At 30.3% G+C, this 12,339-nt stretch overlaps 1 protein-coding gene and 2 long non-coding RNA genes across 3 annotated transcripts; 1 reads left to right on the top strand and 2 right to left on the bottom strand.

Moving 5' to 3' along the window:
* Window positions 1-654: 654 nt before the first annotated feature.
* On the top strand, window positions 655-1,846 carry LOC145743460 (uncharacterized). The gene is made up of 3 exons (XR_014281013.1): window positions 655-764; window positions 929-995; window positions 1,259-1,846. It is a non-coding gene; the product is annotated as an uncharacterized LOC145743460 (long non-coding RNA).
* A 687-nt stretch (window positions 1,847-2,533) lies between these two features.
* Window positions 2,534-4,358, bottom strand: LOC145743466 (uncharacterized). Its single transcript, XM_082561430.1, has 4 exons — window positions 3,764-4,358; window positions 3,319-3,480; window positions 2,991-3,095; window positions 2,534-2,741 (listed from the first exon to the last, which is right to left on the bottom strand). The coding sequence occupies exons 1-4, from the start codon at window positions 3,813-3,815 to the stop codon at window positions 2,629-2,631; spliced, it is 432 nt and encodes a 143-aa protein (XP_082417556.1). The 5' UTR covers window positions 3,816-4,358; the 3' UTR covers window positions 2,534-2,628.
* Window positions 4,359-7,570: 3,212 nt separating this feature from the next.
* On the bottom strand, window positions 7,571-8,314 carry LOC145743614 (uncharacterized). Its single transcript, XR_014281029.1, has 3 exons — window positions 8,205-8,314; window positions 7,974-8,040; window positions 7,571-7,710 (listed from the first exon to the last, which is right to left on the bottom strand). It is a non-coding gene; the product is annotated as an uncharacterized LOC145743614 (long non-coding RNA).
* Between the last annotated feature and the right edge of the window lie 4,025 nt (window positions 8,315-12,339).

Below are 12,339 nucleotides of genomic sequence, written 5' to 3'. Positions count from 1 at the left end.
ACATTATATTTATGATAAAAAGGTCGCTCTTAAGCCTCGCTAAAGCTAAAACAGCAAGTTTAAATCAGTTTTTGCAATCTTTTTAAAAATTTGTATGTTAATTAATGCTTTTAATTTTGATTAAGGCAAGTTTTTAAAAATAATCATAATGGATTTACTGCCTAACAAGAAGACTCATGAGCAGCTTGCCTGTTTGCCTGCCTGTCAAAAGAGCATAAATAAAGTTTGCCAATGAAAAAAAAACATGCAATGTACATAGTTTACTAGTGACTGTAAATATTGAGTCATAGATTAGGATAACAGATAACTGTTGAAACTCACAATAAAAAAGTTGAAAGAAAAAGGGCACATTCTAAGTAACTTTATCAAACCGCTGACATTTTGTAATGTGCATATTTTGATATGTAAGAAGTTAATTAAACAGCAAACTTTTGTAATCAAGAAATATTTTGGTTATTTGCAGCTAAAAGCTTAGTTCGACATCATTTTACAGGAGCATTTTGTAAGTGCAACAGTCATTAAGTGCACTTCTCTGTCTGTCGGTTTACTATTAAAACTGTGTTGGTGGAATACACTAACAAAAGTAAGGTTGATTTTATTGCAGCTCAACCAGATAAATCGTCTAATATTAATACAATTTGCAATTCCTTTTAGATTTATCGTAAATGGTTATTCTGTTAAACAGTTTTTGTTATATCACAAGGCCAATGATCTTACATGATAAAACATGTGCAATGGGTGGAAAAATTGCTTTCAAAATTAAAGTAAGTTATGTAAAAATAAATACTTTTTGAATAGCACATTAGATAAATAGCCTTTTTTATTGCAAACATAGGCTATTTATGAATAGTTATGTACATTACACAAACACTTAAACAATAAGAGTAGGACAACAACATATACATAGGGTGATGTTGTAATTGTACAGAAAAGAAAATGAAAAGAGAAAGAATGACTAGGAAAAAAAGGAAGGAGAGGGGGTGGTGGAGATTTAAGTATGTGGAGAAGATAGGAGAGATTTGTGATATATGATATTATTTATGGTTTTATTAATACTATTTAAAAAAACTCTATAATTTTTTAATTTTAACTATAAGACTTACTTTCTAGGTAATTATTTAGCATACAGCTAAGTCTGATATACTTTTAAAATATATTTATTCAAAAGAAAAGAAAAAAATTAAATAGATTATTAACAAAAACTTAATTTGTTGTGTCTTTATTTCAATACTTAATAATATATCATGTTATTTTATAGAAGAGCTAACAAGATGAACAAGAAGTTCAATAAATTGTTTTTAATATTTTTTTTGAATGGATTGTCAGTTGTTACATAACTTGCACCATTATTTTTCCCACGTTTTTAGTTTTAAACTTAAAAAACGCTTTTAATAAAAGAAATCTGTTATGCTACTTTGCTTTTTATTGTGTCATCTCAAGCTCTATTAAAATCGAAATTTAAAAATATACAAAATACGTTTTATATTATAAAAAAAATAGACAATAATAAATTAAGATTAAAACATTGCTAACTCAATATTTATTAGAAATTTTTTTAATTGTTTTCAACACTGGGTAAGGGAAAATTTTTAACCTAACGCATGTTCACACGACAGGTAACGCTGCGTTGCGCTGCGTTAACTTTACAATTTTTAGGGATTTTTTTTTTAATTTTAATAAACAATATCTACTAAAAGTATACCGCTTACGAAATCTTGTGTAAATTTTGCTCCTAACACAAAACTTGCGTAACTTTCGTACGTGTGAACGACGTTACGAAGCGTACGCCGTGTAAAAGGGCCTATACTTTAAATAATTAACTAATAAATGTAAGAATAGCGTGTTTACAGCGAATAATTTACAATATTTCTGAGGGATCCAGACCCCCCTAGCGGTGTTGTGATTTTCTAAAATTAGCCCCCCTATTTATTTAACCCACGAGCCGCCACTGATTAAACCATGCTGACAATAATAATAAAAAATTTTGTAAACTCGTTTCCGGAGCCTTTTTTATCTTCTCCAACAGGCCGAAAGATTAATAAATTTTTTCAACAGGTCGAAAGATTAATAAGTTTTTGTTGTATTGGCATTGTATAATGGTGTAATTCACATATTTGGAGTATATATTCTTTTTGGTAAGGGGTGTATTGTAACAATTATAAACCGTTGTTATTCCTTATGGTCCCACCTTCTCATCTGAAATCTTTATTCTTAATTGTTATATATATATATGTGTTATGTCAATATATTTTTGTGTTTTTTTGATTCTATTCAAATAAGATTGCCGTTGTTAATAAATAATCATTAATCTTGAAATTATATATGTTACACTTATATAGATCGAGGCTTGTGCATTTCGGTACTATAGTAGACGACACAATAAGATTCTTTAAATATTTAAATTAAATAGTATTAAATAGTATTTGCAATTTTAACTATGTTAATCATTTGTTTAAGACAAAGGATTTTTAAATGTTTTTGTCAACTTGAAGAAGCAAATAACTTTTATTTATTACAACAATCAATTTTTATTTATTATTTACGCTACACACATTGCTAATGTTTTTATTTACATATTAAAACAAATTTAACAATGATGTTTTAATACAATGTAATTTTTTTTTAAATTTACATCGCATATTGGGCAAACACAACTAGTAGTGTCATAAACAGAATGTTGAGGCCATATTGAGTTGAGCCATTTTTATTTAAGTCATTTTTTGTCCCAACGTTGCAGTTGTCTAAATAAAAGTATACAAACTAAATAAAATACAAGTGCAAAAATAAGCCTCAAGTAAGGAAACCCGGGTTTGCTTACTCCAAAATAAAAAAAGGCGATCATTTTCTATTTTCCAGTTTGACGATTGGCATTATATCAAACTGGCTCAGTTAACTTAATATTGAAATACTTTTGTATCTGATAAAGGATCTGTATGCTTTATATGTATATAGTAGTCTATAGTTTATTTCGACACACTAATTATACGAACCTATGCTGCAGGCAGTTGTGCAAGTTGTCCCCAGCGAGCCATAATTAAAGCAATCTTCTTCGTTTGTTGAAGAACAGCCTCGAGTCACAGATGTAGAAGAATAACCTTTTTTTAAAAATAAATTTTCTTATAACCATTTTAAATATGTTACGCTAAACAGGTAATGCAGAATTTGATGACCATGCCGTACCACACATTTTATCTTTATGTAAACATTAATACTTGATTTGAATTATATAATTAACTTTGTTATTTTCATTTTTTTCATTAAAATTAACCTTTATTAGTGCGCGAAAAACCTAAATAAATAAAAAAAAACATACGCAACCTAGTATGGTTGCCGTGCTGATCGAAACGGTGCAGTATTTTTCACCGCTATCGCATGTAACAACATGTTCAGCTCCTACCACTGGCCCTTGACAAGTAGGAGAACTAGTAGCTGTGCTAGAACCCGGGGCATACTTGCATTTATAACAAGTCAATGCGGAGCCTGCAAAATATAAAAATATACTAAATTAAGTTAAATTTGGTTTTAGCAAGGATTTATTTGTTTAACTTAAGACTCTAAAAAGAGCGTAAATCTAAGGCTATTTATATATTTAGACTAAAATAATTACTCAGTTTAAAAAAATTTTAAAATAATTACTCAAACATTATAAATTTCTGGGCAATATTTAATTCCTCACTTAGTTAATTAACACCACAAAAATGCCTCACTGTCTCAGCACTGTTGAAAAAAATTATTTTCGACAATTTACACATAATTGGTTTACCTTTTGAAATGCAGACAATCATCAAAAACGCAAAGATGTACATCATGTTCATTTTGTTTCAAATTTTAAACAAGGAATTAAATGTTATTAAAAGGTTTTTTTAATAAAACTTTAAATAAGATTTCAGTAATAGCAAGGTTTTATAAATATGGAAAAATGTTAATTTCTACTACAAAACAAAACGCTTATGCTATATTTTACTTTTTTGCCAGTTCCAGGCGCTTTGCCGGCATGTAAAGTAGGCTTTCTAGTAGTATACCCGTCCAGTAGTGAAGTTTACTGGTTATGGCATCGGACTGCTACTCAAATTAAGGTTTCAGATTCGAATCATTGCCACACTATTCGCACTTAAGCCTGGCGTTTACAGATAACTTAAACACGTTACAATGTCACACCCCCTCCAATAAAATACAAAAAATTGTCTTCTTCAGGTAATATGAAAAAAGGCATCTGACTCTATCTAGTCTTCGGAAGTTATGTAAAAAATTTTAAGTTAAGAAACATTAATGTTACATGTTTTTTATAATTCTGTGTAAATAACTTCTGTTTATGTTATATGAACACTTCTTATAGTATTATTTTAGTAAAAAGAGGTTGTAATCTTATCTTCCAAATTAAATAAGCTTACAATACCACGCCACTCGTTTTATATCTTTATTTTGTATCAAAGAAAAATTTGAATAGCTTTAGAGCCAATTTTTTTGTTTGCTATTCATGACACAAATACGTTAATTATGTTCTGCAATTTTGTTATTCTTCAATTTTTAAACATCCTGCTATTTTATTTTCGAGGCATTATATTAAAATGTTTCCATTTTCCATTCCTTTTAACGATTATCCAGAATTTTTTTTGGCCTACTGTTAAACTAATCATTTGTGTTTATTGTTCTTGTTTGTTCAGAAGGTTTACCATATTAGGGTATGCTGGTAGAATCTTTAGCCTCTCCTGTTTCCGTGTTTTTCATAGCATCTATCTGCTTTGTGCTGTAGGACATTTAAATGCAGCTTACCCATCTTTAAGCAAGTTGGTTTTAAACAAAGATATGGTTATTAAACGTTACATTTATTACTACATTTCAACCAAAAAACGTTAAAAATAAACCTTAGTAATTACGTTATGATTTTTATTTGCATTTTTTATTATTTTAGCAATTAAATAAACCCAATTTTATTATTAAGCAATTAAATAAACCATGTTCAATGTGTTGCTAGGATGATGCTGTAACCAATCTAAACTTTTCTTTCAGTGCCTTATCTTATTAGCAATGTCGTAGATTTTGGGAAATTACGTTTAAGGACACATTTCTTAATATTCGTATCTCTTATTAGTCTTGGCACCTTAGCTTGTTTGTATTTTATGTAATTCTTTAGCGTTTAATAAAGATGTTTGTTTAAGGGTGTTTTATTATATTAGCTGCTGTCAGTAAATATCCTATATTTAAAGCTGTACTTTGTAAATAACTTGCATTTAACTTCTGATGCTATTTTTAAAAAAAAATGTTTCTGTTTGAATTATTTGTTTGTGCTCACAGTTCTAATACCTGCGAAAAATTAAAATAAAAAATAGGAAACTTTAAATATTTACTGACTTATCGGAAGTGTTTTAATCGTGTTATTAAAACAATATAACAAAAATGTATGTGTTTAAATATTTTTATTGTTCTGTTTGCAATTATCTATGGTCCAGGACATCCAATAAATTTTAACGCTAAACAAAATAGGTTTGCTAATTTTTGAAACAAAAAAATAATTTGTGGTTATTACAATAAATGCAATAAATTGCCAATTTAATACGCAAATGATAATATATATAGGCGTAAATTCCAATTGATATATAAAACCCAAAGCACTATTTTTTTTTTGTATACATATATTTATCCTCGATGTGGGAAAGTCGAATGCGCGACCTAAACATAGAGTGTCATCAGTTACTCCGACCCATGCAGTATCGAGTTGCCTATGGCAGTTTGGGATATTATAGATAATAATTGGCCAATAATTTTGCTGCTAATTAATTGCTGGCTTAGCAGGATTTCGTATTGTTTATATCGCCTTACTCAAGGGCCCTACAGCATAAGGGCAATGGGAATTGAACCCACAATCTCATCTGGTGTAGCAAGTGTTCTTAACCCCTACATCACGCTACCAGTACTACACCACGCTGCCGGTCTGTCCAACTGCGGGAAGTTTTCTTGATTTAAAACGAGGAAATGAGTCATGCTGTGTATGCAAAATTAAGCTCACTGTTAATTTCTTTAAATAACTTCCGAGAATTATATAAAAATAAATTACAACATTTTAAACAGTAACGAAGTTACAACTTAAAGCAGCATATCGTAGTAATTGTTGTTGGTTTAATAAAATAAAAATAATTTATCGCGTTAACAATTTGTCCTTAAAACATTATTCAGTAAAATATAGCCCACTTGGGTGCGACTTTTAACGTATAGGACCAAATAAGGCATTTTGAAACAAGAAATGGTGGAAATCATTGAACTGTGTTTCGGGAAAAAGGGCAATTGCCTTGTTTTATAAATCAAATAAACATCTTTAAGTTACGTTTTTTATTATAATATTTTTATTTGAATTGTACTATATGTCGCCTCAACGCCCTAAAAATCATTTTTTTATTAAAATATAGTAAAAAATGTTGATTTTTATTGCATATTTTTGCCATAGTATATCGCCACAGCTATTTGTGTATATGCAATTAAGCATTGGTTTTCAAACTCGCTTAATAGCTTAACACGTAACTTGTTAGGCTGGTAAACGCAAAGCTGAAGTTTATTCAAAAAACTTATTTTTTTGTACTCATTTAAGCAGAACTGATTGATTGGTCGCGTGGCCTACAAACTTTTAATTAAACAAATAAAACGTAATCAATATAAATGTTATTAACGTTTTGGTCACGCGAATAATTAGTTTTTTAGTCACGCGAATAATTACTTTCGCTCGAATGAACACGAAAGCAAAACTTGTCGAAATGTTAGATTTTTTCAAAGTATCGACTGGCCAGTTTTTTTTTTATATATCTGTATTCTCGATGTGGGAAGGTCGAAGGTTAATGCGCAACCTAAACGTAGAGTAACAACTTTTACCCCAGCCGCCCTTGGCAGTTTGGTATATTATTGACTAATTGCCCAATAAAAAAACTGCTGATTTGTTGCTGGCTCAGAAAAGTTCGTACCGTTCATATTGCTTTACTCAAGGGCGCCACAGTATAAGAGTAGTAGGAATTGAACATACGATATCATCAGTGGCGGCTCGTGGGTTAAATAAATAGGGGGGCTAATTTTAGAAAATCACAACACCGCTAGGGGGGTCAGGATCCCTCAGAAATATTGTAAATTATTCGCTGTAAACACGCTATTCTTACATTTATTAATTAATTATTTAAAGTATAGGCCCTTTTACACGGCGTACGCTTCGTAACGTCGTTCACACGTACGAAAGTTACGCAAGTTTTGTGTTAGGAGCAAAATTTACACAAGATTTCGTAAGCGGTATACTTTTAGTAGATATTGTTTATTAAAATTAAAAAAAAAATCCCTAAAAATTGTAAAGTTAACGCAGCGCAACGCAGCGTTACCTGTCGTGTGAACATGCGTTAGGTTAAAAATTTTCCCTTACCCAGTGTTGAAAACAATTAAAAAAATTTCTAATAAATATTGAGTTAGCAATGTTTTAATCTTAATTTATTATTGTCTATTTTTTTTATAATATAAAACGTATTTTGTATATTTTTTAATTTCGATTTTAATAGAGCTTGAGATGACACAATAAAAAGCAAAGTAGCATAACAGATTTCTTTTATTAAAAGCGTTTTTTAAGTTTAAAACTAAAAACGTGGGAAAAATAATGGTGCAAGTTATGTAACAACTGACAATCCATTCAAAAAAAATATTAAAAACAATTTATTGAACTTCTTGTTCATCTTGTTAGCTCTTCTATAAAATAACATGATATATTATTAAGTATTGAAATAAAGACACAACAAATTAAGTTTTTGTTAATAATCTATTTAATTTTTTTCTTTTCTTTTGAATAAATATATTTTAAAAGTATATCAGACTTAGCTGTATGCTAAATAATTACCTAGAAAGTAAGTCTTATAGTTAAAATTAAAAAATTATAGAGTTTTTTTAAATAGTATTAATAAAACCATAAATAATATCATATATCACAAATCTCTCCTATCTTCTCCACATACTTAAATCTCCACCACCCCCTCTCCTTCCTTTTTTTCCTAGTCATTCTTTCTCTTTTCATTTTCTTTTCTGTACAATTACAACATCACCCTATGTATATGTTGTTGTCCTACTCTTATTGTTTAAGTGTTTGTGTAATGTACATAACTATTCATAAATAGCCTATGTTTGCAATAAAAAAGGCTATTTATCTAATGTGCTATTCAAAAAGTATTTATTTTTACATAACTTACTTTAATTTTGAAAGCAATTTTTCCACCCATTGCACATGTTTTATCATGTAAGATCATTGGCCTTGTGATATAACAAAAACTGTTTAACAGAATAACCATTTACGATAAATCTAAAAGGAATTGCAAATTGTATTAATATTAGACGATTTATCTGGTTGAGCTGCAATAAAATCAACCTTACTTTTGTTAGTGTATTCCACCAACACAGTTTTAATAGTAAACCGACAGACAGAGAAGTGCACTTAATGACTGTTGCACTTACAAAATGCTCCTGTAAAATGATGTCGAACTAAGCTTTTAGCTGCAAATAACCAAAATATTTCTTGATTACAGAAGTTTGCTGTTTAATTAACTTCTTACATATCAAAATATGCACATTACAAAATGTCAGCGGTTTGATAAAGTTACTTAGAATGTGCCCTTTTTCTTTCAACTTTTTTATTGTGAGTTTCAACAGTTATCTGTTATCCTAATCTATGACTCAATATTTACAGTCACTAGTAAACTATGTACATTGCATGTTTTTTTTTCATTGGCAAACTTTATTTATGCTCTTTTGACAGGCAGGCAAACAGGCAAGCTGCTCATGAGTCTTCTTGTTAGGCAGTAAATCCATTATGATTATTTTTAAAAACTTGCCTTAATCAAAATTAAAAGCATTAATTAACATACAAATTTTTAAAAAGATTGCAAAAACTGATTTAAACTTGCTGTTTTAGCTTTAGCGAGGCTTAAGAGCGACCTTTTTATCATAAATATAATGTAAGAATATACTCGATCGAACGATTAGTATTTCTATTTTTTTAACTTAAAAATATTATTTAAGGCCTTAAAACTACCTTAAACAAGAATAAAATACCCAGTTTACACCTATTTTATTTTATTTTTGTTTAATAGTTAAACAAAAACGATAAAATTTGTTAATATACAACGTTTGAAATTGCCAAAATATTTGGCAACTTTATGGTGGTCTTAGCCCCACATTTCGATCAAAGTTCTCAACATTTTTCCAAATTTCGGAATTCTGACAGCAAAAACGGCATTATGATATTTTGTATTTGGCAGCCCGTGGGGCTAATTTTGGTTTAGCCCTCACATGTTTACGCTACGTTTTTCGAAAATTTTTGCGTATTTTGTGGCCAAAATAGGCGCTATTTTTTAATATTTTAAATAATTTTAGCGAAAAACAGTGCAAAAAAATAAATATTATTTAAAAAAATAAATATTAATTAAAAAAAATATATATAAATTAAAACATAAAACCATTAAAAAAAGTTGGGGGTTTTAGCCCCATTAGCTCCATACACGAGCCGCCACTGGGTTTAATATACTACAAGGGTCGTTTACATAGTTTAAATTCCACTCCATTTTACCATTGTATGACCACAGTTGATTTGTATTCACAGTAATTGGTTTATGATGTGGCAATAACCAAATGTGATATATTAAACCTTTAAGGCAATTTATGACGGAACAAGGACCACCATGACGAAGTTAATTTTGGAGAAATGTCCCTTTTGCACGTAGTGCAATGTAACCATACTTTACCTCTATCTTTAAGAGTTTTTTTTTTAATGTTGTTCTATTATAACTGATTCTTGTTTAAATGCCTTTAACTCGGAAATATGATGCATTTTCCCGGTCTTTCAAAAAAATTCAGTTGGCAAATTCAATTCTCGACCGAACTATAATATTGGAAGCATCAGTTCTTTTATTTACAGCCGTTATGCATGCCATTACAATACACGGCAAATAAAAAACAAATCGCGTTGCGATTTTCTTTGTACATAGCCAATTGTGCTTGTAGGGTGCGATTGAATTGTTTTAGCATGCCATCATTCTGTGGCCAAAAAGGTGTAGTTCACGTTTTAATAATGTTTAGTATTTTTAGCATTTCTTTGAATTGATTAATTTTAAAAATTTGGGTCATGTTTTGTAAAAATTCTCGATTTGCCAGTGGCAGTTTAAGATATTATTGGTTATAATTGCCTGATAACTAAGCTGCTGGCTAAACAGGAGTTTATACCGTTTATAGCGCATTGCTCAAGAGCGCTGCCTATAGGTAGGTTAGAGGCTTTTTTTGAAGAAGGCTATGTATATTCAATGCCATCCTTTAAAGTGAATAACCAACCAAATGTAATTTCATTGCACACTTCGTCTTTTTCATTTGGCCTTTGTCTAAAGAATTACAATAATTTGCCAGGTCTAAATAGCAACTTAACTAAAAAAATATCTTATAAATCGGGCACATGACGTTTTCCTTTTTGTAAGATAAAATCTATTTTATTTTAGGTTCTTTGAGTTGGGCATCTCTTATATCATTATCGTGGACTCCCAAAAAAATCGATAACAACTTTGCATTTATTACGTTGACTGATTCTTGCCTTTTCTTAACTCGACTACAGTGGTAACACTTTAAATCACACGGGCGACAAGACAGCGCATCAGCATTATTATGCTTAAAACCAGGACGGTAGCATCTCTATTCGACATTGCTTAGCCGTTTTAGAAAAGGCTTACATTGCAAAGGCTATATATAGCCTTAAGCAATCATATATATAAATACTTTCTATCTAAATAAAACTTAAGGTTTAGTAGAATTTTGGATTTAATAATAAAAAAACGATTTGGTTTTTTCCTCACCTTACTTCCGGCGGTCCTTTTAACTAATCAAGGTTGGAATAACATGTAAACAGCTGTAGAATATTTGTTTTGTTAACTTTTAATTACTTAATATATAAAATAAAGAAAAGTGTCTATAGTTACTAGCATTAAAAATTACCAAATAAACCGGCAGCGTGGTGTAGTGTTAAGAACACTTGCTACACCACCATGAGGGCGTGGGTTTAATTCACACTGCTCTCATGCTGTAGCGCCCTCGACTAAGGCGATATAAACGGTAAACTCCTGCTGGGCCAGCACTTAATTGGCAGCATAATTATCGGTCAACTATAATTTATATAATATCCCAAACTGTTAAAGGCAACTCGAGACTGGTAATTAATGTTACTCTATGTTTAAGTTGCGCATTCGACCTTCCCACATCGAGGATAAAGATCTATGTAAAAAAAAAACTCGAGTACACAATCTTACAAAATGAAAAAGAAAATTTAGACTAAAGCAGCTGCAAAAGTTTAAATAATTCAAAAATATAACACTAAGTTTTAAAAAATATATTTTTTTGTATTTTAACGACTCTTTAACTTCAAAGTTTTAGATATATCAAGATGCAAAACTGCTGCGTAATTTGGTTCTCAAAACTTTTATATCAGTTTCTGAAACATATGACATATTTCTTCGGTTTGGAGATGCCAAACTCTAAAAAATAATTTATTCAAAATTTATTCCGATACATTTTAAATTAGGTTAGAGTTTGGACGTTTGGTTAAAAAAAAACATATAGACTATATCATATTATTCTTATTTTAATATAAACCATTATTATTATACTTTTTAAAGAACTAGTAAACAATATTTCATGCTGCAGCGCCCTTGAGTAAGGCGATGTAAACGGTATAAGCTCCTGCTGAACCAGCACTCAGCAGCATAATTATCGGGCAACTATTAAATTTTTTATTTTTTTTTTTTGTATATATCTTTATCCTCGATGTGGGAAAGTCGAATGCGCGACTTAAACATAGAGTAACATAAGTTACTCCGACCCAGTCTCGAGTTGCCTGTGGCAGTTTGGGATATTATAGAGACTATAATTGCCCGGTAATTATGCTGCTGATTAAGTGCTGGCTCAGCAGGAGTTTATACCGTTTATAGCTCCTTACTCAAGGGCGCTACAGCATGAGATCAGTGGGGATTGAACCCACGACCTCATGTGTGGTGTAGCAAGTGTTCTTACCACTACACCACGCTGCCAATTCCATTGGTATGCTATGGATTCTAAGTCTTGATAGTTGACCTGTTAATGGGTTAGGCTTAAGTCTTACAAAAGATGTTTCAACATTTACCCCTTTCTGTGTTTGGGTCATTGGCTGTGATTCAGGTATTTTTTGTAATGACAAAAACTTCATGTAAATAACAATGAGAACTAATCCCATAAGAAATGAAACAGTCAAGCGAATAATAGTTCCAGTTGGAAAAGGTAATGGTGGATTCGTTGCATAGGCCTAAAACACAAGAA

This window comes from Corella eumyota, chromosome 2, assembly GCF_963082875.1.
Source record: "Corella eumyota chromosome 2, kaCorEumy4.1, whole genome shotgun sequence".
Taxonomy (NCBI): domain Eukaryota; kingdom Metazoa; phylum Chordata; class Ascidiacea; order Phlebobranchia; family Corellidae; genus Corella; species Corella eumyota.
Note: the sequence above shows the minus strand (reverse complement) of the source record. Positions and strands in the feature narration are given on the sequence as shown.

What these genes read in the sequence shown, in the direction of transcription:
- LOC145743466 (XM_082561430.1), bottom strand. Translation starts at nt 3,815, where the DNA reads ATGAACATGATGTACATCTTTGCGTTTTTGATGATTGTCTGCATTTCA. An exon ending in GATTGTCTGCATTTCAAAAG is followed by an intron (nt 3,481 to 3,763) that starts GTAAACCAATTA and finishes TATATTTTGCAG; the next exon opens with GCTCCGCATTGACTTGTTAT. An exon ending in CACAACTGCCTGCAGCATAG is followed by an intron (nt 2,742 to 2,990) that starts GTTCGTATAATT and finishes ACTTTTATTTAG; the next exon opens with ACAACTGCAACGTTGGGACA.